The 27396-nt window shown below is 42.1% G+C and overlaps 1 protein-coding gene across 2 annotated transcripts; it reads right to left on the bottom strand.

Moving 5' to 3' along the window:
- Nucleotides 1-20300: 20300 nt before the first annotated feature.
- LOC142140504 (zona pellucida sperm-binding protein 3-like) lies at nt 20301-27121 on the bottom strand. 2 transcript variants are annotated; one of them, XM_075198221.1, is made up of 8 exons: nt 26672-27121; nt 24865-24983; nt 23174-23277; nt 22935-23112; nt 22742-22862; nt 22529-22620; nt 21977-22107; nt 20301-20543 (listed from the first exon to the last, which is right to left on the bottom strand). In XM_075198221.1, exons 1-8 carry the CDS (start codon nt 27113-27115, stop codon nt 20320-20322), a joined length of 1413 nt encoding a protein of 470 aa, XP_075054322.1. In that variant the 5' UTR covers nt 27116-27121; the 3' UTR covers nt 20301-20319. The 2 variants fall into 2 exon arrangements, with proteins under 2 accessions (XP_075054322.1, XP_075054323.1); XM_075198222.1 differs by lacking the exon at nt 26672-27121 and adding an exon at nt 25542-25619.
- Between the last annotated feature and the right edge of the window lie 275 nt (nt 27122-27396).

Raw genomic sequence — 27396 nt, forward strand, 5'->3', positions numbered from 1 at the left:
AACTAACGCAGAAGGGCGTGTACAAGCAAATAAATAAAGCGTTCCCATCTTCAATTACTTTAGTATTACTGTCTTGTTTATGCAGTAAGTCTTTATTTTAGGACGGACGTACACCTCTGTAATGAAGTAAACTGGGGAAGTTTTCTCAGGTATCATGTTCAATCTGTTTTAGTTCAGAGGAGCGTCAGCCTTTTGGTCAGTGAGTAGTGTATTTTCAGTTGTTGAATGTAAATTGTTTTTGTCAGCGACTGTAAAGCAGAATGACCGAAAACAAACAACACCTAGGGCTATATTTACTAAACTGTGGGTTTGAAAAAGTGGAGATGTTGCCTATAGCAACCAATCAGATTCTAGCTTTCATTTATTTAGTACATTCTACAATATAACAGCTAGAATCTGATTGGTTGCTATAGGCAACATCCCCACGTTTTCAAACCCGCAGCTTAGTAAATCTAGCTCCTAGCCCTCATTTAGGGCATTACCTCACTTCTTTTTTTTTATATTTCTTTATTGAAGAATGTCAAACATGTACACATCAGTAAATAAATTAGAACAAAGATATGTTTATACTTAATAATCATGAACCATGACACATAGTATGAGGAAAAACGTCATCTGTGAGTCACTGAAGTGAACTATAAATATATGATATCACACATAAGGTACAAAAGCCTGGAGAGACCGGGGCAACACAAGCACTCTCCTAGTCCAGAAAGATAGGTGGGTCTTGCATGAATATTCTAGTTTCATACCAAAGGGTATGTTGAAAACATTTTTGTATTTGTTCTCTCAGCGGGACTGACAAAGTGCCAACAAAGCTCTCCCAAGTGTCAAAAAATCTCCCTGTGTATTTTGTTTTTTGGAGGGAGGCTTCTAACCAGTCCATTTTCATGGCAAAGAACATTTTTTCTTTAAAGAGGTCCAGTGTGGGGGATGTGCTCTGGATCCACATGTGGAGGATGCATTTTCTTGCCACTGCCGAAATAATCAGCAGCAGACGTCTGCCACCTCTGGATGTGCGGGCATTTGGTGGGAGAATGCCCAATATAGCCCAGTCTGGTGTGAAAGGGAGATAATTTACAAGATCAGCAGTAGCAAACCTCCACACACGTATCCAGAACCCTCTAATAACCGGACATCCCCAGAAACAATGAAACAAGTCCGCCCCTCCCATCCCACATTTAGGACACCTATCATTATCTGACAGACCCATAGCCAATCTGCGATGTGGAGATATATATCCCCTGTGAAATATGTTGAGGAACATTTCTACATATGTAGAGGCTGGGAGTAATCTGATCGAGATGTTTAAGTTTTTAAGCAAAATTTCATTAGTTAAGTGCGGGAATGTCAATAACCATTGAGCAAGGCCCGAGCGTATGGTAGAATAGTCTATGTTGTTTCTCAGGAGTCTATAATGAATTGAAATAGCTTTTTGTTTGGGGGATTTAGAGAGTAGTATATTGTCTAATGGGTTATCCCAATCTATGTCTGAGAAAAAAACAATTAGGCTCTTGACATAATGTTGGGCTTGGAGAAATGTCATCCCGCAGGGGCCTAGAAATGGAAATTTTTCACTAGCTTGGGCATAACGCAATGGTTTCTTGGTTGATTTATTCATCAATTGACCCGCAGAGTATAGACCCTGTTGTTCCCATGTCTTAAAGGGACGAGCCGCCATGCCATCCTGAAAATCAGGATTACCAACAAAAGGAAGGTGTACAGATTTGTAAGGATTTAAATGAAATTTATGTCGAAGAATGTGCCAAATCTTTCTCACAGACATCACCAGTGGGTTATCTAATAATTCTATTGATATTTCCTGGTCATGAATGTGAAGAAAGGACTTTATATGCATAGAAGGTATAAATTGTTTTTCCAATGCCAAATTGGTATATATACTAGTTTGTGATATCCAATCTCTCAAGTACCGTAAATGTGCAGCGTAACTATACAGAACTATATTGGGAAAGTTGATGCCTCCATTGGAAGATGACTGTTGTAGTTTGATAAACGGGATACGGGGACGTTTTTTCCTCCAAATGAACGTGCGGAATAGGCAATTCAATAAATGTTCATCTGATTTTGTGAGAAGTAAGGGTAATGTTTGTAGAGGATATAGCAATTTGGGGAAGGACACCATCTTCAAGAGATTCGCTCTACCCAGATATGAAATATTGAGATTCTCCCACCCTTTTATCTCTATCTTTATAGATTCGATTATACGTCTTATGTTGAGTGTATAAAGAGTGGCTAGATTACGAGGAAGGAAGACCCCCAAGTAGGATATATAATTCATCTCCCACTTCAAGGGAGTGTTAGATGCCCAATTAGGTTTATGTCTATCCATGCCCAGAGAGAAAACAGTTGATTTATTGAAATTGACCCTGAATCCAGAGACAGATCCAAACTCCTCAATCTTCGACATCAGGGGAATCAGAGCGGCCTCAGGGTTGGACACGTATAATAAAAGATCATCTGCAAATGCCGTAATACGGATACTCTCATCACCAATTTGGATCCCTTGCATGACTGGCCAATTTTAAAGAACCCTTAACATTGGATCTAATGATAAATTAAACAATAATGGGGATAAAGGGCAACCCTGTCTGGTCCCTCTGTGCATTTCTATGGGAGCCCCTTGAAGTGTGTTAATTAGAAGGGAAGTTATTGGTTTATTATAGAAATATTTGATCAAATCAATAAAGTCCCTTCCAAACCCACGCCTCTGCAAAATTGTATACATAAAGGGCCAAGATACAGTGTCGAAGGCTTTATGGGCGTCTAGGCTGACCAGCACATTATTGGTAATACTCATACCTTTGGAAGCCGCTATGGCAGCAATAGCTGAGCGAATTCCCTTAACCGAGTGCCTGCCATGAACAAAGCCTAATTGATGTTCCGTCAGTAACGAGGGTATAATGCTTTGAAGTCTGTTTGCCATGATTTTTGACAAAATTTTGAAATCTAAATTCAACAATGTGATGGGGCGATATGAGGCTAATAGTTTGGGGTCAGTGTCCGGCTTAGGAATGAGGGATGTAAATGCCCTATTAAATGTAGAATAGGTGGGATGTGAACGATGAATCGTTTTGTATAAATCAAGGAGGATGGGCGTGATTTCAATTTTTAATAATTTGTAATATTCTCCTGTAAATCCATCTGGCCCAGGAGCCTTGTGAAGTTTAGGCTTTGATATTACCTCAAACACTTCTTGAGGGCTTATATCCGCATCCAAGAGTTCCCTCTGAGAGTCAGATAGAACAGGTAAGTTTGCCTCGTCTAGTAGTCTGTCTATCAGGTTGTTATCTGGTGGAATGTCAGAGTAAAGATCTCTGTAGTAATCAACAAAAGCTTCTGCAATTTCAGCAGATGTTCGTAGTAAGGGGGTATTAGTAGATGTTTGTATAGCTACTATATGGTTTCTACGTTTGGTCATTTTAGACATATTAGCTAAAAGTTTTCCAGTTTTATTGCCCCAACGGTAGTACTTATTTTTAGTGTAGTCGAGCTTTGATTGAGCTTGAACCGAGAGGAAACCATCCAAGGCTTGCTTTGCTAATTTGTAATTGGCCTGAGAAACTTCTTGAGGGTTAGATGTAAATGCGTCAAAGCATAATCTCACCTGTTGGGCTAGAGAGTGGTAACGAGTAGCGGCCTCTTTTCTTTTATTTGCTGTATAAGACATAATAATGCCTCTTAAAACTGCCTTAGACGTCTCCCAGAATAGGACAGGATTATCTAAATGTTCAATATTGTTGTCAACATATTCCAACCACTGGCTGCGAAGATACTGATTAAAATGTTCAGAAGTATATAAATATGAGGGGAATTTCCACGAGGCAGTTCCAGGGCCCACCACCGGGAGACGCAAAGACAAATGTACTGGTGCATGATCAGAGACTACAATATTGCCTAAGTCTGTCTTCATGACCTCAGCTACAAGATGGTCCGCTATCAGGACATAGTCTAATCGAGAAAAAGAGTTATGAACCCCAGAGTGAAAGGTAAATGATCTATCTGTAGGATTTAAAAGTCTCCAGGGGTCTGTTAGGCTATGTGTGATCTTAAACCTAGGTAAGACATGTAGATTCACTCGATTAGTGTCGGAGAGGGACGGTTGTCTATCTAAGGAAGGATCATCAATAACATTAAAATCCCCTCCAACTATCAAGCTATGTGTTTCACGTGAGGCTAATATTTGTGATATATTTTGGAAGAATTCTCTTTGGTGATCGTTTGGAGCGTATATATTAAGGAGTGTATATTTATGGTCACAAATTTGGATGTCCAATAGGATGTAACGACCGTCAGGGTCAATAACTGTGTCCAAGATACTATATGGCAACTTCCTTCCCAACAAAACAGCCACCCCTCTAGATTTGTTTTTGTATGGTGCAGAGATACAATCATGCAACCATGAATCCCGTAGGGTCGAATCATCCCCCATCCTCCAATGAGTCTCTTGTAAGAAGATGATGTCTGGTCCAAAGCGCTTCATATGTAAGAGAACTTTCTTCCTCTTAACAGGAGTATTTAAACCATCAACATTCCAAGAGAGGATTTTAAGGGACGGTGGTGTAGATGGAGCGGGTGTGTTAATATGTTGTGGGTGTGACATGGCTAGCTCGTCCCCCCAACCAGGGGCAGGGTACTCACAATTGGCCGCGGTCTAGTGGAATGGAGTTTCCACATCCAGATTAAGGGTGAGCGCAAAGTAGAAAGTTGACCCCGGCCTCTCCAGTGTCGGTTCGGATTCATTCTTGAGTTTGACCTCGGATGAAACAATAATAAAATAAGCAAACATGTCCAAACATTCCTCAAACCACATTTTCTTTTTTCCTTATCCAACCATTACCTCACTTCTTGGCTCCGCTGTACCTACTGGACAGCTAGGCTGTTTTACCACTTTATCTTTAGTGGCTGAATGCAAAACAGTCCTTGTATTGCTGAGGTTCCCTTCTCAGTCACTATGTCACTATCTCTTTCTCTCGGAAACAAGGGACTCCCCTGTGCTATTGCAGACAGACTCTAGTTGTCCTGGGATAGACTTCTTGGTCGTCTGCAACTGGTCTTCTGTCCCAGCTTCCGTGCTTCCTGCAAGACACATAACAGCTCCTCCACTATGCTGTCTGCCGAGCTCCCTCCACTGATCTCTTGTCTGGCTTGATCCAAGTCTCCTGGGACAGATCTCTTGGCCGTCTCCAACTGGTGCTCTCAGCCTACCTGCCTCCTGCAGGACACATCACAGCTTTTTTCTTGTGTTATCTCCTGAGCTCCCTCCACTGATCTTCTGTCTGGTGGAATCATGTTGTCCTGGGACTGACCTCTTGTCAGTCTCCAGGTGGTCCTCTATCCCAGCGTCACTTCCTTCTGCAGCTCACACCACAGCTCCTCCTTAGCTATTGCTGGCAGACTCTAGTTCTCCTGGGATAAACTTCTTGTCCTTCTCCAACTGGTCCTCTTAACCTACCTGCCTCCTGCAGGACACATCACAGCTCCTTCATTATGTTGACTCCTGAGCTCCTTCCACTGAGCTCCTGTCTGGTGGGATCCATTTCTCTTGGGACAGACCTCTTGTGCGTCTCCAGGTGGTCCTCTGTCCCAGCGTCCCACAGCTCCTCTTTAGCTATTTCTGTCGGACTATAGTTCTCCTGGGATAAACTTCTTGTCCTTCTCCAACTTGTCCTCTATCCCACCATCCCTGCCTTCAAGCAGCACACACCACTGAGCTGTCTCCTGAGGCCTGCCAAGTAACTCATTTTCATGAATATTTTTTTTCCCTTTAAACCCTTTTATGGTATACTTCTCTATTTTTTTGCTTCACTGTGAGCAAAAATTTGCCTTAATAGGTCTATCTACAGATCTCACCACACTCTGGCCACAGAAAAACTGAATTAATAGTATAGTACAGGGTTTCCCAAACCCAGTCCTCAGGGCTCCCCAACAGTGCAGGTTTTCCATATCTCCTTGCTGGAGCACAGGTGTATTCATTACTGACTGACACATTGTAACAGATGCACAGGTGGTCCTAATTATGTCACATGTGATCCAGAAAACCTGCACTGTTGGGGAGCCCTGAGGACTGGGTTTGGGAATCCCTGGTATAGTATATGCAAAGCCAGCACCAAGACATCTCAGTGCTGAAATGATGCCCAGAGTGTATAAGGTGGTAAAACTGTAACTGAAATTCACTAACTGATCTAAAGTCTTTTAAAAAGGACATTTCATGTGTTTTTTTTATTTAAATAAGGCTTTCAGGAACAAATAATTTATCACTAAAATTGCACAAGAGATTATTTTATAAATAACGCTGTGTGTGATTATGTGTTAGTGTTGGATTGGAGTAGTTCACAGTGAGAGACATTTTTTAGCTGGAGCCAAAATTTCATGGTTTTCCCCATCAATGTACATGTCCATCTTTCTCTAAACGAGCCTGATTAGTTTAGTCAGGTAATTATTGCCAAAGCAGACAGGAATGATAATGCCACGGTTTCAGACCTCTACCAATCACTTAATCTCCTTCACTTGTCTTTTGTTCATTCCAAAGTAACTGTAACAAAACCCTAAATAAACTGTACTGTGCTTCACATGGCAGAGTGCACATTTACAATGGCATTCTTTCTTAGTTTAGGTTATACCTGCTAAGAGTCCCGATTTTCAAGGGACAATCCCTTTTTTCTATGTCCAAAAGGAGCAAGGTCTTATATAAAACAGAGGTGCGGTGTCATCCAAAGTGGGCATGACATGGGTGGATGGGGAAATGTTTTGGTTGGATTACAGAAGTCTATTTTGTCCCGATTTCCCAATTGGGAATGCTGGCTCCTATGGTTTATATATATCAGGCAAAATGTCATCATACCAAATGACATACTGTATCTTTAGTAGTGAAATTTTACTCTGCTTTAAGTTGTGGTTCCCAAACCAATGGGAGTAGAATAGAACATTGTGACATGATGGACCGCCTATGCCATCCTGTCTGTTGTCACTGGGGACCGGCTGGGCTTACTTTGCCACCGTCCCCTTTCTTTATCCCAAATTCGCCCCTCCTGTCGCAATAGGAGGAGCCTGCTGCCACCACTAGGCTCCTACACCGGCACCTAGAACCGCTTACTTCTGGGCAACTCTCACTGCTAGGGTACCCATTTGCTTGTACACCTGGGCTGGTATACCTGACCTCTTACCTTCAGACCAGGGTTGCTGTGGATGGTTTCCCCCTGGTCTATCACACTGGCCAGAGCTGCAGGAACCGGAAAAACATTGGTACTGGATTGCTGGGTCCACCTCAGATCAACCGGAGAATGGATTAGATTTGGGTCTAATCTGTAGGTCACAGGAATTTACAGGAGAGTAAGTAGTCATCAAAGCAGGTTCTTGAAGCAAAAGATGGTTTATTAGCTCAAGTAGTCCTAACAAGGACAGTTCACTCACCAGTCTGTGGTACTAGCGATCTTTCCAGAAGTACAGTTGGTACAAGAATGATACATTACATGCTCAAACAGCTCACTTTTTATACTGTTCTGACATAACTCCTGGCAGGGAGTAAGCCAGCCCCCTGATCGGAGATGGTTGCGCAACGTCTGAGCTATTTTTTAGTATCGGGATACAATATATTTTCCCAAACATGGATTTACATGAAATGCAAAGCTAACAATATTTAACTCTGTTAAGTGCTAAAACTTGATGCTCCATTATCTGAGATCCAGTAACACCAGACACAAAGGCAGCGGCCCCCTGCTTGGTATACGGGCTAAACAGGTGTTTGTCACTTCACATAAAAAGACTTACTTAGCATTTCCTGCTATCAGCAAACAGACTTCCTCTAGCAAAGTTACAAACCCAAATAATGACACTTCCATACAAAGCACATCCCAATGTAACACGATAAGTGCACTTGCAATTATACATTGGTGCCTGCACCTCTAATTGAAATACATTTCTACAATAAATTATTTCTACATGATCCAGCAACAAATAAGTTATTTATAAGTGATCCAACCACAACCATAGTTGGCAACATTTTCACAGTATTTCTTGGGACTCTCCCACTGGGCAGGTTCATCTAAGTTGACTCTGCGGACATTAATGTACTACAAACCCCATCATAACATGCTCACTCTACATGCCTTATCAAGGCCATTGAACAAGAGTAGGCTGTGAGAATGTCATTAATTATATATAAAAAAAAAGTAGGATTGTACCGGCCAGTTGGTCAGAATTGAAAATTAGGGACTGATCACTAAATTGGTGAACAAATCATTTAAAGCATACTAACCCCATTCAGGACTAGTGAGATCACTGCTTCTTGCCTGTTATGGAGCAAGTGGGGGATGTGCAGGGGGTCAATGCTGTGAATTTCCTTCTGCCTCTCCCTGTCAGGCTGGGAGTCTGGTCAGCCAATGAAGAGGGGAAGAGTATGTAATTTAAATTTCCAAGGCAGACAGCACTCATTGCAGCAGGCGCCAAGAAAAATAAAAACACTAAATGGGTCACATGATGTTCCTTATACATTGTTTGATACACCCCCTAAACCTTGGTGTTCTGGGTAGCAGCCTGAGTTACCCTAACCCCATCTCTTACAGCTGTAACATATGCGGAGAGATATATTTATATAAAATGTGTACAGAAAGTCTTTGTATACAATCTGGGACAGTGCCTGCTACGATCTACAGGTCATTGTTCTGGTTGTCTTCTCCACATTTGTGACCCCACATTTGTGGCTCCATCTGCACCACTTCCCACCTATAGGAGTACTTTCCAATCTTATCAGACGTAGGATGGGACCTCTAAGGATCATTCGTGGCTGCCTGCTGTGTGTAAACTCACTGGGCCTCACTTATGAAGCTCATTCAATGTGCAACTCAAAAACACCACTCACATGTATTTCAGCTTTGCACATGCCCGAATTCATCAAAGCACGAATCTCAGAATCCGCGCACTGATAAATTATGTAGTTCTGCTGTGCTCAACTACACAAAACGCTGCAGGGTACGTCCAAAGCCCATGTGGATTATAATTTTTTTTTCCCATGAAATATATTTATTAGGATGTTGTAGAATGGTACTAACCATAAAACCATTATACAGTCAGGGCCGCAGAGAGGGGGGGGGAGTGAGTACATTTTACCCAGGCCCGGGCATGCCAGGGGGCCCGGGCCGGGCCCTCGGTTCTAATTTTTAATTTATTTTTTATTTTTTATTTTTTTTCATCTTGCGCTTTTTTAGTGTATTTTTTTTTGCGGGGGGGGGCGGTTCGTTGGTGGGGGGAGCTGGAACAATAAAAAAAAAAGAAAAAGAAAAATACGTGACCGCGGCGCCACGTCCCTCCTCTCCTCTTCTCCATTCACACTGACTGCCGGGCGTGACGTCATCAAGTCACGCCCGTCAGTCAGTGAGGAGCGTCGGACAAGACAAAGCTAGAAGAAAGAAGAGAAGACAGAAGAGAAGAAGAGAAAAAGAAAGAAGCTGACAGGAGGTAAGTAAAGAGACAGAGAGGCAAGGGGAGGAAATGGACAGTGCTATAAAAAAGGGAGAGTAAAACAACGGGGGAGAGAGGCTGAGAATAAATAAAAAAGGGGAGAGAAACATAGAATAAATAAAAAAGGGGAGAGAAACATAGAATAAATAAAAAAGGGGAGAGAAACAGTATAAATAAAAAGGGAGAGAAACAGAATAAATAAAAAAGGGGAGAGAAACATAGAATAAATAAAAAAGGGGAGAGAAACAGTATAAATAAAAAAGGCCCTCGGTTCTAATTTTTTATATTTTATTTTTTTTCATCTTGCGCTTTTTTAGTGTATTTTTTTTTGCTGGGGGGGGGCGGTTCGTTGGTGGGGGGAGCTGGAACAATAAAAAAAAAAGAAAAAGAAAAATACATGACCGCGGCGCCACGTCCCTCCTCTCCTCTTCTCCTCTTTTCCATTCACACTGACTGCCGGGCGTGACGTCATCAAGTCACGCCCGTCAGTCAGTGAGGAGCGTCGGACAAGACAAAGCTAGAAGAAAGAAGAGAAGACAGAAGAGAAGAAGAGAAAAAGAAAGAAGCTGACAGGAGGTAAGTAAAGAGACAGAGAGGCAAGGGGAGGAAAGGGACAGTGCTATAAAAAAGGGGGAGTAAACCAACGGGGGAGAGAGGCTGAGAATAAATAAAAAAGGGGAGAGAAACATAAAAAAAATAAAAAAGGGAAGAGAAACATAGAATAAATAAAAAAGGGGAGAGAAACAGTATAAATAAAAAGGGAGAGAAACAGAATAAATAAAAAAGGGGAGAGAAACATAGAATAAATAAAAAAGGGGAGAGAAACAATAAATAAAAAAGGGGAGAGAAACAATAAATAAAAAAGGGGAGAGAAACATAGAATAAATAAAAAAGGGGAGAGAAACAGTATAAATAAAAAAAGGGGAGAGAAGCACAGAGTTAAAAAGAAAAAGGGGAGAGAAACAGTATAAATAAAAAAGGGGAGAGGCACATTTAATAGTGGGGACTATTTAAGATGGGGTGGTTTGGGGGCTATTGAATGTGGGGGTGAGTTTAGGGAGAATGAGGTCTATTTATTAAATGTGACTATGAATTTATTAATGGCAGTAATAATGATTGCGGGAAATAGGTATTGCTAGGCTGTTTGCAGGAAGGGAAATAGGTTTATTTATTAAATGTGAATACTATTATTTTAATGTTGGGGCTGGAGGAAGGCCTAATTATTAATCGTGGTTGCTATTGATTTAACGCCGGGTCTGACAGTAATTTTTTAAATGTAGGCATTTTTTTCCCAAATAGGTCCTTCAACATTCCATGATCCGGACAAGCCGCAACTAAAGAAAGCAGCAGCCACAGGTGGAGAAAGTGAGAAGAACAGGTAGGAGAGAGCAGCACAGTGTGTGAAATGTTGTGATTCTAGTAGGGACAATGGCAATTTTTGGTGAGTGTTGTGCCCAATGTAAGGTGCAGGCCAAGACTGAACTCTTTGTGTACACACTGCATTCTTTCTATACTACACTGTGGTGCTAGATGTCTTAAAAGTCAGGAGTGCTGGGACATATGTGACGCTCCGGTGAATTCAGGACCTAGTGATTTTGATGTGCTAGCCACGCCCCAACGGCGCATTGCCATGCCCTAAATGTATGACCACACCCCCCCAAAAAATTGCATCGGCGTTAGGCTAGCCACGCCCCTGAATGTATGACCATAGGTTCGAAATTTTTAGGGCTTACTCGACTATGAGGGGGGCCCCATGAATTTGTTGTACCTGGGCCCTGAATTCCTCTTGGCAGCCCTGTATACAGTTTATAGTTCCAGCTGATTGCAGACACATGTTATAGCATGCACGCAAGACTGTCATCACTACTGATCAGGACTTAGACTAGCCCTGTAGCTGGAGCAGGAGGTTCTGCAGAATAACAAGTAACTTTGAGAGGCGCAGAGCTGGATGCGGACGGGGCTGTGTGCGCTTGAGTTTGCACTCCTCTACTGTCCGTTTACTACAGCAAAATGCCCTGTTCACGCCCTGAAATCATAGGCTGTAGTAGGTGTTCTTTGCATTCAAAGACACAGCAGATAGGGCTGCGTTTATGGGCATATGTCCCAGTTCTGGGCATGCGCAGAGTGATTTTTCGTACAATACACCCAAAATCGGTAGATACATTCATTGATGAATCAGTCCCTTTGATTCTTTCATCTATGTGTTGAGATGGTTAGCCCAGTGTTGCCTAGAGGCGGACAAATCTGATTGGGTGTAAAAGTCACATCAAAGTCCAACCTCCTACCACTTTAGATCCTCCCCTTTCACTAAATTTTGTATCTGATAATGCTGCTCGGTTTAGACTTAATTATAAATTAAATTAATCTTAAAATAAGGGGACTGTTTCGAGTACATGTCATTAGTATTTGTGTGAAGCTATAGTGCACCTAGGCCTACAGTTCTCTGACACAATGCAACATGGTGTACGTATAGAATGAGACCAATTCCTTTTGCGGAGTGAAAATGGGCACAGCATCGAACGTCCCTAAAAATGTGCCTCTCCAACACTTTATTCATTTCCATACTCAAACAATTAAATCTTGCTCACTCCTCTGCAAAACTTGGCGCAACGCTTCTCCCACTCCGTGCTGTGCAAGGAACGTTTGTACGCAAATAAAGATTTTGAAGTTAGTATCCCTTTAAAATCTGGGATTGTCCCTGACAATTAGGAACAATGGACACTCATGTCCCTACTGGATCTAAATCCTATGTAAATGTATTTTTTTTTCTTCAGCACCTTAAAATAACTACGTAGTGTGAAACAAAGCAATTACAAGAAGGTTCTCAGAATTACACAGTAGATGGGAGATTCCAAATAGTGCAGAAAAGAAGCCCATTTAGAGATAGAGAAAGGGCTCGTCCACACATGAGCACTGGGAAAATGGTGAAATCACATGAAAATGAATGTGCCCTTCATACATATGTTCAAATATATATATATTATAGCTTCCATCTGTGTCCATTTGTTTTCAGTGCTAGATCACAAACGAACAACAACAACGAACATAGAAAGCAAAAGCAATAAAGCTAGTAAAAGTTGCAATAAAGCAATCATTAAAGTCATCTGAAGCCGGCATAAAAAGAATGATTCATTAAAAAAAGGACTGTTTAGATTAATTTGTGGTGATTCGCACAATAACACTCTCCTCTGGTCTACAAACTTTCAAGCGTTCTCTGAAAACCTACCTCTTCAGACAAGCTTATAATATTCCTCAACCACCCTCTTAACCTCACTACCTTTAGCCTATTACCGCCTGTTACACAATTTCACACAAGACAACTACCCCCTGACCAACATTGTTGTGTGACAGGATCATTTAGCCTATGAGTCACTTTTACCTTTGCAGCCTGGCTGGGCCAAAATGCAAAATGTAGACTTAACCTCATGTGTCAACCTCCCATTGTCCCATAGATTGTAAGCTTGCGAGCAGGGCCTTCTCACCTCTTTGTCTGTTTTACCCTGTTTGTTTATTAGTTTATTATGTTTGTCCCCAATTGTAAAGCGCTACGGAATATGTTGGCGCTATATAAATAAATGATGATGATGATGATTATCGAATGAAAATTAAGAATATGTGAATGCAGGAGCCACATAATAATTAATAATAATAACTACACTTGTAGCCCCAGATTGCATACACTTTAATTATTTCCCTATACATTTACACAATAAGATCAAAAACGTAACACTCCCCTGGCCTGGAAAAGTCGGGTATCTTTGGCATATGTCTGTAAAGTCATTTATACTGTTTCAGTTTTTAATCAAGGAGGATTTCAGCTGTCTGCATTCATGAGAGTAAAAAGGACGACATTGTGTAAGAAAGTCCTGTTCTGTTCACAACAGAGTTGGTTACAGTATCTGAATCAGTTACTGTCTGTCTGATTAAATTAGTCATTTGTAAGAAGGACGCAGGTGTAAGATGAGAGGAATCTTTCATAAAACAGCGAGGAGCTAATCTAATCTACTCCCTCAGGACATTTTATCCCCCCTTCAATCAGTGAAATGTATAAAAAAAATATATATATATATATAATCTTATCCCGTGTTTTAGGATAATATAGACTAATTTAGTAGATGTGAAGGATTTGGTTGCTACTATGTTGCATAATATTATTGAACACAATAGACTGCGTGCAATAAAGCATTTGTTATATATTAAACAGACCACACACCCGGTGTCTGCCTAAGAGCCTAATTAATACTTGAAGTGATGGATATCCAATGGATGATTGTGCTTTGCATCACTTCTCTCAGTTTGCTCATTACATTAATGACATTAAAATGGTGATTATATTTCATCTGTGGCTGCCAGTCTAGCCGCAGCATTCATCATACCGGTTTTATCTTGACCCTCCCTTGAATACGAACTATAATTGTTATGATAATAAAAATGGATCTATAATGAAATCTAAATGACCAGGAAATGTTTCAGAAATATCCTTTCTGAGTTACAATAGATACATTTTCTTGGCTTAAAAAAAAAGTGATTGTGGCTATTTATCAATGGACAAAATGCTTTACGTTCAGTGAAAACACCTCTCTATCTAGCGGTTACCGTCTATCACTGTAGGTGACCTCTGCTGGTGATAAGATTTGACCAATTGTATCGGCGATAGCTTCCCCTTGCAAGTACACGCAATCTTTTTGTTATCGCCATCTCAGGATGTCAATAACTGAAGAGAGATATGGAAAAAAAAAAACGCTTTTGTTATTTGAATAAAGTATTTTTTTACGTTGTTAATTTAAAAAAAAAATTCATTTATTTGTATCTATTTTTGAACTGTTTATTTTATTATCTTTTATTAGTGGAATCGAAAGCTCAAGTTTGGGTCACGCACACACATATCCTCCGATAAGTGTCTCACCACTCCTGACCATTATCACCAAGGTGGCTGAGTGATATTTTATTGATAAATGGCGGCAATAACAGCTTTTCATGACCTTACAAAATCATCGTTATCACCAAGTTTTAATAAATACGTCTGTATGTTTTTATCTATTCCCCCCTTGCTCCCTCCTCCCCCCTCTGGGGGTCTCCCTGCCACCCGGGCACTCCCTCTTGGACTTTGTCTTAGGAGGATTTTCCCCTCTCCACTCCCCCACCCGTGCTTTGAGCTCACTGAGTTACTGTGCTTATTGTTTACTGTACTGTGCTGTCTCACCTCGTATTGTAATTTCGTTTGTCCCTGTACGGCGCTACGGACACCTAGTGGCGCCCTATAAATAAAAATTAATAATAATAATAATCTATGCCAGCTTTGTGAGGGGTGTAACATAAAAGTTAATTGATTTCATAATGTTGTATTACTGGGACTTTTGTAGATTATATAAATGTTGTTTGCATCATGGTTACATAAAGTGGATGTAAACCACCGACCAGCATTACTTATCAGGGTTGGCCAAGGAGCCAGGGCGTTCCTCTACAAAGATGGCCTCACAGGATTCAAAGTGAGCATCATGTGATTGACTCATATCTAAACCTTGGAGTGCTTCTTTCAGCCAGGTATGCAGCGCTGATACTGGGTTCCTCGGCCAATCCTGATATGCCAAAGAAGATTTCCATCCCCATTAAAAGAGAAATAAATTTTCTTCTTGGGGTTTAAGTGTAGTGGTTTAAGGATAATAATACACAAAGTGTTATAATAAAAAAATGTTACCGAATCATTTCAGTAATATGCACTGACATCTTATATATTATTAAGAGTGCATATCAATTCTAAGCTTGGGTCCTCTTACCTCTGTCTGTCTGTATTACCCAGTACTGTTTTATGACTGTGTTTGCTCCCAATTGTAAAGTGCTACGGAATATGCTAGCGCTATATAAATGTTGATGATGCTGATGAATTTTTTTTTTTAAAAAAAATAACCCTTTCTAAAAAAATATAATTTAACACATTATAAATATAACTTATGTGATCTGTACCTTCCACTCACTGCAGAACTCATGTGATCTGTATCAACCACTAACTCATAGTTGCCGACTCTCCCACAATGTCCGGGAGACTCCCGAAATTTTGGGAATCCTCCCAGACTCCTAGGAGAGCAGGGCAACCTCCCGGATCCTGGCCACTGCGTTTAGTTAAGGGGTGGGGGCAGGGTTTATGACACATCATTGTGGCTCCGCCCCTACACTCCCCCCACCTCCCCCGCATGCCATCATGCCAAAGTTTGCAAGTATGCACTAACTGCAGAGCTCTTGTAAGCTGCATCTTCCAGCACATGGCTCTTGTGAACTGCTGTCTTCGGTAATGTCTATGCACATATCCCCTGCCAGAAGCATACAGTGTGTAGGAAATTGTCCAAAAAGAAGAACATGTGTGTTTTCTGTTAACGCAACCAACTATTAACTCAAGCAAGCACTTCTAACGTGATAACCACTTCCTGAACCAGTACTCATAAGCTATCTTGGAATCTGAAGACTTTTAGGAAATTAATAGCCCAAATTATCTTACTTTTAAAACCCTTAAAAATCATGCTAACTTGTTTTATATGGCAGGTTCACTTTTAAACTCAATGGCCAATTATATGGCTCCTGGGAAAAGTTGAATGCCATCAACCATCATCATCATCATGTTATTTATATAGCGCCACTAATTCCACAGTGCTGTACAGAGAACTCACATCAGTCCCTGCCCCATTAGAGCTTACAGTCTGAATTGGGCAGCAGTGGCCTAGTGGTTAGCACTTCTGCCTCACAGCACTGGGGTCATGAGTTCGATTCCCAACCATGGCTTTACCTGTGTGGAGTTTGTATGTTCTCCCTGTGTTTGCGTGGGTTTCCTCCGGGTACTCCGGTTTCCTCCCACACTCCAAAAACATACTGTTAGGTTAATTGGCTGCTATAAAAATTGACCCTAGTCTCTCCCTCTGTCTGTCTGTGTGAGTGTGTGTCTATATTAGGGAATTTAGACTGTAAGCTCCAATGGGGCAGGGACTGATGTGAATGAGTTCTCTGTACAGCGCTGCAGAATTAGTGGCGCTATATAAATAAATGATGATGATAAAATGACTGCCTAAGTGTCAATCAAGTAGCTGTAATCACATCAGATCTTCTTTAGCATTGAGATGTAAAAGAGTGACGACAGAATTTCTGAGCATTAATAAATCAGACTGGAGTTGTCTTCAAACAGGTACAGTACAATGCCCTAAGCCATAACCTTCACCGATATATCCTACTGAATTACATCTGCACGCAGCAGAGCTGGAACAATATATGTAGAAAGCCTCCAGCCCCTTGCAAAAAATAAGTATTACAAGGACAAGTCTGTAAGGATGATTACATTCACTGGCACACAGCAGATAATCAGTTTTCTGCGTTCTAATTGTTCCTGTCGCATTGGTCCAACTGTTTAAAAAACAGCTTTGGTGAATCCTAAGCAACACCACCGGAAGAGCAATTGCTCATTAAATTGAAAATCCAAACCTGTTAATTGCTTCAGACTGCTTTCTGACATATTAATGACCCCTCCCATCTGGATACATATTGGGAATTGCCAGAACAGAAAAAAATGCAGTTACATATGACTCTATCAGAGTCTTACGGCATAGACTTCACGGTAGTATGCATTACATTGTGCAGGCACTGAATACAACATCTCTATCTCTCATACATTCATATACAGCGAGAAAGAGATATTCTGCTCCTTATCCACTGAGATCACAATGCAAGCTTTTACTACTGGTTTTTATGCAATTATATTTTACATGTGGTATTACTGGTCTTTAATGCATCATCAGTGGGTAATCAGCCTTAGAGTCCAAATCACAGGAACTTGAAAACTGAAATGTTGTGTTGGAGAGGTTAGCGTGAGAAGCAGTGGGGGGTTAACTATGGATATATTGTATAGGTGGGAAATAAGGAGCAGTGGGAGGTAAGTCAGGGATATGTTATGTTGGTGAGGAGCGGTGGGAGGTTAGTTAGGGATATGTTATGTTGGTGAGGTTAGGATGAGGAGCAGTGGGAGGTTAGTTAGGGGTATGCTGTGTTGGCGAGGTGCAGTATGAGGTTAGTTAGGGATATGTTATGTTGGTGAGGGTCAGTGGGAGGTTAGTCAGGGATATGTTAGGTGGGTGAGGAGCAGTGGGAGGTTAGTCAGGGATATGTTAGGTGGGTGAGGAGCAGTGGGAGGTTAGTCAGGGATATGTTAGGTGGGTGAGGAGCAGTGGGAGGTTAGTCAGGGATAGGCTGTGTTTGTGAGGTCAGAGGCGGACTAACCATACACCTTGCAGAGACTTTTCCTGCAAAGCAGTGAACAATTATACACAGTGAGCTGCAGCAGACCCTTCTCTGCATATCTGCAAGTCCTGTAATCAATTGCCGAGCCTGCTTCTTCATTTATTGGTTATGCGTTGAGGAAGGCTGGCTTCTTGATCGATTTCTCTGGAATCGACCAGGAAAGCCAGGTGAACCCCTACTGAGTGAGATGCAGACTGGCAGCTATGAGAGTGTCAGGTTAAGAGATTAAGAGACCGGCATAAAGGAAAGACAAGCTGAGCACCTAGAACAAGAAAGGCTAGAGAGAGAAGCTGTGAGAAAGAAGTGTTGAGACAGAGACCCCTGAGAGAGAAATAGGCTGTTGAGACAGAAAGGCTGATAGAGAGATGAGCTGAGCTGTTAGAGAAGCAGCTGTGAAATGCAGGATGAGAGCTGAGGCATAACTGAGAGAAACCCCTGCAAGGATCTGTTGAAGATCTCTAGAGGTGCACTACACCAAAACCTCTCTCCAGCCCAATCCCAGCCACAATCCATGGCAGATGATGCTTCCTCTTCCTCCTCCTCCTCACACACCAATTGAACATCCTCTTCCTGTTTGACAGCCCAGAAGGGAAATTCTCCAGCGGGGAACTAGCTTACTCCAACAGGTTGCTACATTAAACCTGGTCCCTCAGCAATAACGGGGCCCCACCCTCAGGGCCGTCATCAAGGGGGTAAAGGGTGTACTGTTGTACCGGGCCTAGCACCACACACTTACGAGGGGGCCCGCTGTCCTCCAGTCTCAGTGTCGCCACCGCTGTCTTCAGCCTGGCTGTCACAGTGACAGCCAGGCAGCAGAATGCAATCACAGGAGCGGAGCAATCATTCCACTGCAATCATGTGATCTTCCTGTGACAGCCAGGCAGCTGTCAATCGTGATTGCAGAGGAATCATTGCTCTGCCCCTGTGATCATCCCCGTCGGTGAGTGATGGTGTGACCGGACGTCACACTTATGCTCCCTTTGCGATGGCGGGAACAAGGAGCAGCAGCTACAACATCTGGGTAACTATAGTTTAAAGAAATGTTATCACTTTTTCTGATGGGGGGGGGGGGGTTCATTGGAGGGATCGGGTTCACCTATGGGGGGGGGCCCTCCCTGCTTCATTTGTACTGGGGCCCAACGATTTCTGATGGCGGCCCTGCCCACTATCACCACTTCAACTAGGAGCCAAGGAGAAGATGCTGCAATAGGCCAACAAGGACTTCAGCATCTGCACAGCCTCAAGTGTTTGAGTGGAACGTGATGTCTTCCTGCGACACCCTGATCAGTATGTTTACCAAGTTTTCACACACACACACCTTTCAAGGTGTATATTTAAAATGTATTGTATGGAGGGCACTTGGATGCTCTCTGTATGGAGTATTACTGGCATGATCTCTATTATATGGCAGTCACTCAGATGCTCTGTATTGTACAGTATAGAGGTCCCTAATATTATGGTAGCACTACATAAAGAGAAAACAATGGCTTTCTGATTCGGTGTCATTTGGAGTAAGTACTGACCTCACAAGCCCAGCAGTGAGGGATAAAGAGTCTAATATACAATGAGACTTAAAAAAAAAAACAAAAAAAAAAAAACAAAAAAAAAAACTTACAACTAGATATGCCAGCCAACCATATAGCCAATCCATACAGGTGGTGGCCACGCTCTCCCTGCTGAAAAGACTAATGTACCATTTCTCATTTGATCCACTGTAAGCTAGACAAAGTCTGGTACTGGAGACTTTGCCAACTATAATGAATTATTTCTTCCCAAATATCCAGACCCCTTGGCATCTGAAAGTTAGGTGCTTGAATTGAAACTCATCTGCAGTGGGTAGTTGTGTTTGATCTATATATATATATATATTTCTCAAGTTCAGGAAGAAAAGTCCCACTGTCTTGTAGTTGTGGGTCAGCTTTCAGTGTACCCCACCAGCCAATCTGCAGGGCGAGATTATAAGGCTGTCCATTCATTGGTAACCAACATCATTGAGTTACTTCCTAATAAATAGATTCTTAGCCATCAGATTGTCCCAAAAGACTTCTGTCAATAGTGAAGTGCACCTGTCTCATCTGTAGGCTCTTTGCATATTCTGACATTTCTGGTGTGGTGTACAGGTACACCAGTCATTTGTTACTAGATTAGGAATCACAACTTTTAATTTGGTGGAAGCCGATTAGCTAAAATTAGATGGTGCTTTCATTACCATGGTAAGATCAGGGATTAGATATTGACCAAGGCCTTCAACCCATTGTATGCTTGCCAGGCTAGCTACATGTAGTCGGCCAAATTAGATTCTATGCATGCATAGAGCTGGATCACATTGAATTTCCAGGGGCCAGTTATTGTGGTCAGAAAGACCATAGGTGATCAGCCAACTACATTTAGAAAAGGTTGATTAAAAAGTCATTGTTTCAGGCCTATCAGCTGTTTAGACCAATTGCTGAATACTGTTGCATTGATTAAATTAACCCTGCACTACAGCAGTATAATCATCCTTTTATAGCTAGTTTGAAACAGAGATACCATAAATGACCCAAGAACAGATTTTTATAAAGCCTTTTATTCCTCTACAACCAGAACATTTGCCCGTCTCTTCAGGACATGTTTTATAGTCAGAATAAAACAGCCAACTACAACAACCAGACTGACCGAGACAATGGTCACCAACACCCACAGTTCTAAGTGTTCAGACTCCGCTGTTGTTCTGGAAGCCTGGACAGGTTCTGCTCCAACCACCAGTAGAGGACCCAATGTGGCCAATCCATGTTCTTCTGTAGATGGGCCTACAGGAAAGAATAGAGTTTAAGACACTCCTTGTTCAGCCATGTCTGTAGTTGACATTATGGAGGATTGGGACAGAGCACAATTAGTGTAGTAAATAAACAGTTGCACTATGTTGAGGCCATTGGATCCAGGAACATGCAGATCTTAAGCCAGATTCAGTCCCTGGAAGACCCTGAAAAGCTTCAGGATCGAGGCTTTTATCAGTTTAAGCAAAGCAAGAAATCCCACAAGTATCCCCACTTTCTAAAGTAGACACATTTCCAACCCCCACCCAAGTCTGCCAAAACCCTGACAAGTTACATAGTCACCCAGCCTCTTACTGCAGACCTAAAGAGTGTCCTGCAACACTGCACATAAACCCAAGCTGCACATTGCTTTATTAAAAAGCTACTAGTCAGGAATTTTAGGATACATCCATGCTTTTTTGAACCCATGTGAAGGTCTTTGTCATGTTGCATTTATGGAACATCTAAAGAAAAAGTACAATTATAGAGTAGTTACTGTGCAGTGAGCACATTATGATCTACTACCACCTGTGTGGACTTCAGCAACTGGCCTGAAAGCAGCATTAATGCGGCATTATATTTCAGTAATGGCGGTAAATATCAGGAGCACCATTACTGTCTTTGCAGGTGCCATCACTTTCCAGATGCCAAAGTCCAGCCATGCTGGAGTGATTCAGCCACAGCACTTATGACAAGCAGTAGGATTGATGTGTGGTCAGCTTTAGACAGTCTGAGGTAGAGGATGGGCTCCCAAGGACTGCCATGTTTCTAATAAAATACTGAAGAGCTGACCTTCTAGGACAGTTTATAGATTATTCCTCATGTCAAACTGCTTGAGCCACACTGTCCACCCCTCCCCACACAAACTGAGCAGTCTAATTCAGTGGTTGGCAGCAGGCAGCTTGCCAAGCCTTCACCTGTGGTGCTCCTTGTCTTATGTTACAGGGGAAGCCGGCTGCCACATGGCATACCTGGAGGAGGAAATGCCCTGTACCCTCCCTCAATGCAGCCCTCTACCTCATTTATACTGCCCCTCACTGTCTCAGTTAAGCTTCATTGTTCCATGCAATGTAAAAGCATTTTATCACACTGGTTTAATACAGTGTTGGCTAACCTGTGACACTCCAGATGTTGTGAATCTACAAGTCCCAGCATGCTTTGTCAATATATATCAGCTTATTGCTGAAAGGGTATGCTGGGACTTGTAGTTTCACTACATCTGGAGTGTCACAGGTTAGCCAACACGGGTTTAATAGCTATTCAGTCTCATCCCTTCTAGACATTATATTCAACATGGGGCATAACATCCCCAGTGCCAAGAGTGATCAGAGGGATGTAGGTTCTTCAGACTAGAAGGTCCTATCTAAACAGCTTGAAGTAGGCAGCCATTTGTTTTTTTTAGCTCAAGCATCAGGTTCAGAACTCACCAGCTGCAATTTCTCTCTTCCCAAGTCCTCTTGGTCTCCCACCAGACACCAGTCTCCTGCTCTGACCAGCCGCACAGTTCCCAGTGTCACAGCATTGGCAGATGGCATTTGAGCCCTCCACAGCAAACCAGCTATGGGGATAGAGAAGTCAGATTATAGTGAGAGCATTCCCAGTATTCCATCAAACCTTTGCACCACATAGTATTTTAAAATAAGCCAGTTCCTATACACACACAATAAATATTTGTCCAGCCAGCAAAATAAATGAGAACACAGCTCAACATTCAACCAAAACCACCCGAGGCAAAACCACTTGTGTTATGATAGGCTGTGTATTTGTCCCTGGAGGCAGCCATTTTGTGAGCATAACATTCACTTTAACAAATTTCCCTCAATATACTTTAATCCTGAAGCAAACCAATGGTAAATCTGCTGTATACCAAGGTTTCTGTACAATTACATTCAGCAATACCTGGGGCACAACTGTTTCCTCCTCAAGACAAGGACATTCCTTTACTGCTCTAAAGAGAAGATATTGGAGGACAGCCTCACCTGCTAGAAGTTTTCCTGTAAGAACAGGCCTTGTTCATGGCATCAGGGGCCTGATTGACAGCAGCAGCTTTTAGATAACAAGTGAGGTAGACCTATAAGAATTGTAGTATGACAAGAGGAAGATGCATTAGGTCTAGATATATGAAGCCACTACAATGAAAGGGGCACAGTCTCTGGTATACAGCTATAAGCTGGATTAAAATCATTTCTCACCACAGAAACATCTGTCCCAATGAAGCGGAAAGCATCAACCATAAACTGGAGCTTGTCTGGCTGGGGTCTTGGGGATCTGAAGGCAGAAGAGGAGTCTTCTTGCTTACCATCCATCAGGCACCTGTAGAACAATTTGGTTAAATCTTTGGCTAACACTATTAAGTGAACCTAAACATTACCCTGCATGACATACCCATTGGAAGTAATAATCTCATAATGAGGGTTGGAGCTCACGTCAGGAGACACAGTGGCCACACAGCGATCAATAAAGAGAATCATAGGGACATGATTCTGAGTGTCCACAGAGGCCTCTATAGAGAACATGTCCCCCAGCTGGAAGACAGATGAAGATCTGGGAGCACTCCAGTCATCTGTAAAGTAAACAGAAGATTAGGATAAATAGACACACCATCTACCCCCAACTCCACTTACCAGTCATTAGTTGCAAGGAGAAGGACAACCTCTCTTCTGAGGACACTGTGGTACTGAATGGAACCCATGTTGGCTTGATGGCGTTACTGCTCACATTACCGTGTCTGTATAAAATAAGCCCATCAACATTGGTTACAGGCAAATTAAAACAGAATTACCACCATGCTAAGACTAAGCCAAGTAAGATAAGAAAATACTAATACTACATCAGGTCTGCAAGTCAGTTATAGAAAGTCTTTTTTGGAGTATGACATTGTGTATGAAGGTCAAGTCTCTATAATCCAATTTTAGAAGTCACAGTATAAGTACTGCATTCTAAGACTGCATTTTATTCTACAGGATTTGTTGGCAATCACTGTAGGCCAATGGAAAACTATATATGCCATGAAAAGTCCATAATTTGTTTTGGGTTTTTGCCAAGTCTGGAAAAAAAAAAAAAAAAGCATGGTGCTGCCTTACAGTTCATTCTAGCTTTGAGTGTTCAGGGAGGTGGATGATGGGGAGGGAGCAAACCCTCATCTCATGATTGGTAGTTCTGCACTTTAGTTACAGCCACCTGAGTATTGCCAGCATAGATGTCAGGAGGAAGGTGTCTGCTCTCCTAACAAACAGGGTACAGGAATTTACTCTGGAGAACTTTGTGAGACCACAGCAATGGATCCTATGTTGGTATGGGAGGATTTTGTGTACAATTCTTGGAGAAAAGCCATTTTTATTCCAGAAACCTAGTGTCACTGGTCAATAGATATGGTACGCTATCATTAGAGACTTCAAAGAAGGACAACTAAACTGGTGCATGATCTACAGTGCAAAACTTACCCAGAAATACTAAAAAAAATAAAATCTTAATATGTATAGTTTGTAGCAGAGAAGGGAAGGGCAGGGCATCATTACACATATATCAAGGGTTTTAACAAGGTGCAGGAGGGAAACATTCTTCAAAGGAAGAGAATTATTAGAACACGAGGGCATGTACTGACACGGGGGGGGGGGGGGGGGGGGGGAGTAGGGTCAGAGGAAATTTGGGGAACTACTTCACAGATAGGGTGGTGGATAAGTGGAATAGCTTCCCATCAGAGGTGGTGAAGGCCAATAGTGTGGAGCAATATAAACAGGCTTGGTATATACACAAGGATATGCTTACCAATAACTAAGAATCAAATAGGGTTTGAGGTTACCATAGGTTAAATGGGCAGACTAGATGGGCTGAGTGGTTCTTATCTGCCGTCAACTGTCACATCACAGGTCACCATTGCCCCATTAAAGAGATAGCCCACTATACTTGTATCACTCTTGTAAGCAAGGCAATTCCCTGGATTCAGAGATTTAGGAGAAGTTTGTTTAGAGCTCTAATAACTAACACCTTTGGGACCTGATGCATTTTCCAAGGCCACAAAACCTTCACACTTGGTTCCACTTATCCTGCTCACATCAGGAGTTTGAAATACAGAAAATAAACCCTCAGACAAAAGATTACTAGGATGCATGAGATCACATTAACATTAGTGCCTCAGACAACTCAAGGGATGGTTTCAGCCAAGATTCCCTTGAGTTTGTGTTTCTTGCAGTAAGTCAGTTTGTCTCTGGAAACCAGTCATGCAGTAAAGCAATACAATTTATTTTAAAATACAAGGTTTGGCATGGGTGGCCAGGTACCAGATGAGTATGCCCTTGACTTAGTGTAGACTCACCGGGGGTAGAAACACTGGATGGGAACCACAGCAGGATTGGTTCTGGTGATGGGGACGCCACTGGGAGATGTTGGACTGTATTTCAGGTTGGTTATGTAGATCAACCAATCTGGAGTCATCTGTAGATAAAAGTAGAGATGTTTCTTCATCATCCAGTCTGCAAATACTTGCAAAGCCAACAGTTTTAGTGTCATCCATTGATCTATTGCTATGAAAACTACTATGACCAAAGATCAGAAGCAGGGATGTAGGGGAATAAGACGTTTGATAACAGATAAGGGAAAGTTGGCTGGTAGGACAGATTATATGGTGAGTGAATTTAAGGGCCAATTAAATGGGTTATTCACATATTCCTACAAGAGGGTCAGGGCAATGGGACAATAGTTGTATAAAAGTGACATTAGCCATTTCAGACCGAGGGGCCCACTCAGAACACCATAGTTGTCAAGCAGTCATGAGAATTAACCATTGAACCATCATGAGGGACAATTGTAACCTACACCTATAAATATGTTGGGAGCAGAAGAACGCCAAGTGCCTAGGACTTCCTTATTGGGAAGAGACTTGCCAGTGATGTCCACCATTCTGTCACATCATGTCATGTACATAAACTATACATATTATACCACATGGAGGTCTGCCTATATCAGGGTGCCTTCCCTCTGAGGATAACGAACCTGTGGGGCAATTGAGCATCTGTGCCCCTTGCCTGCAATCATGGAGTTTAGGATTAAATAAAGTCGCTGCAATAAATGCATCTGGGAAACAAACCAAGATTGAGGAAGACGGTCATTTGTGTTTGCAACTTTCAACCCTTAAAGTAGTAAATGGCATTGCATTTTTTATTTTTTATTTTTTTTTAACAGAGCATACAATCCACCATACAGTGGATGGGACTAGCCTGGTAAAGAGACAGATGTCACATGTTATCAAGCCTGGATTCTTTCCTAATGGTACATAACACTGGCCAGTAGGAGGCGTAGGTAGTAGAAACCACAAGGCAGGAACAGTAAAGTGAAACTTGCAGCACATCCTTGGGAACCGTCAATATTATATCCTATACTGCCCAGTGATAATGAGCACCTCTTAGCCAGTACAGGACCATTCACTTATTAAATAGCATCGGTAAAATTTCTGGACCAAGCTTCCTTCTGAGGACATTGACAAGAGGACACATTCCTCAAGCACTCAGGCTTTATACCTACTGGGGTTTGATTTGCATTTATCACAACAGCACCTGCAGACACTTGAGGAACATTTTATATTTGCACCTGGGAAGTCATTTAACTTTTTGCTGTGCACATTGAATGGAGCAAACAGCATTTTGAAAATTGCAAAATCTGGATACAAGTAAAAGCACAAATGTGTTTGCAGACATTAGGAGCAGCTAGCATATATAGTATTTTATAAAAAAAAAAAAAAAAAAAACACACCACACAAAACACACCACAAGTTTATTTATAGCTCTGTTCCCTACACTACAGAAAGGCCCAGGCATCTCTGCAGTATTCAATCAGAGACATGGAGTAACATTAATTACCAGGAGTGTAATTAAAAGCCACCTAGAGGAGTGGAAATATTTAGAGTGCATTTGTTTCTCACAATGTAGACAGATATTTTGGGAAGGATCAAAGACTCATGAGAATGCAGCTTATGAAGTTGTTAGAAACCAGTGCCTCAAATTAGTCCACCCACTACTGGGGAATCGTGCATTGGCTCAACCAACAAAATGCCCACCCCCAGTGTGGTATCAGGGATATCTTCTTAAGGCAAATGTGGAACATGTCACACATACAGTTCAACTTACCTGTAAGCTGTTCCCACATTCTTGAAGACCATTTTCAAACACTACACTGGTACCTGTGCTCTGGGGGCCAGGCTTGCAGGACAGGGGCCCTAGGGTTAGATCTGAGGCTTTCACTAGCTTCCCATTTCCATAGAGGTCTCTCTCCACAGTCACCACCATCTTGTCCTCTCCACACTGCACACTGATAGGAGAGTCCTGGGGTGGCTGCAGCTGTCTGGACTGAGCAGCTCCCCCCCTAACAAAGGGGCCCCATCCCGACACAGGCTGAGCAGCCACCAGAGAAGACCTTCTAGGAGTGCCCCACTCATGTACAGAGGGGTGGTAATTCCGCCACCAAGTGTCTGACTGGCGCTTAACCAAGACATGCTCTGTGGCACTGCCAAATCCTGAACCACAAACCAAAGACACCAACAGCAGCCAACTCCACCTCACCCACAACCCCATTCTGCCTGCAGAACAAACAGCACAAGGATAGGAGAGGTAAGATCAGTCCTATATACCCCTCCCATCAGCTGCTAATACCTCCACCTGGAGCAGATAATGATCACACTCACCTGAGCACTTCTCTGACCACCCACAGCCATATAATGAGAACACCATAACAATAAAGGTATGACACAAGGACAGGTAACCTTTGGTTAACAGAGCATTATGGGACTTTTAGTTCCACAACATCTGCTGAGCCAAATAATTCCTATATCTGCTTTACAGCAAAGGGATAACCC

The sequence above is a fragment of the Mixophyes fleayi genome, chromosome 2 (assembly GCF_038048845.1).
Source record: "Mixophyes fleayi isolate aMixFle1 chromosome 2, aMixFle1.hap1, whole genome shotgun sequence".
NCBI classification, from domain to species: Eukaryota; Metazoa; Chordata; class Amphibia; order Anura; family Limnodynastidae; genus Mixophyes; species Mixophyes fleayi.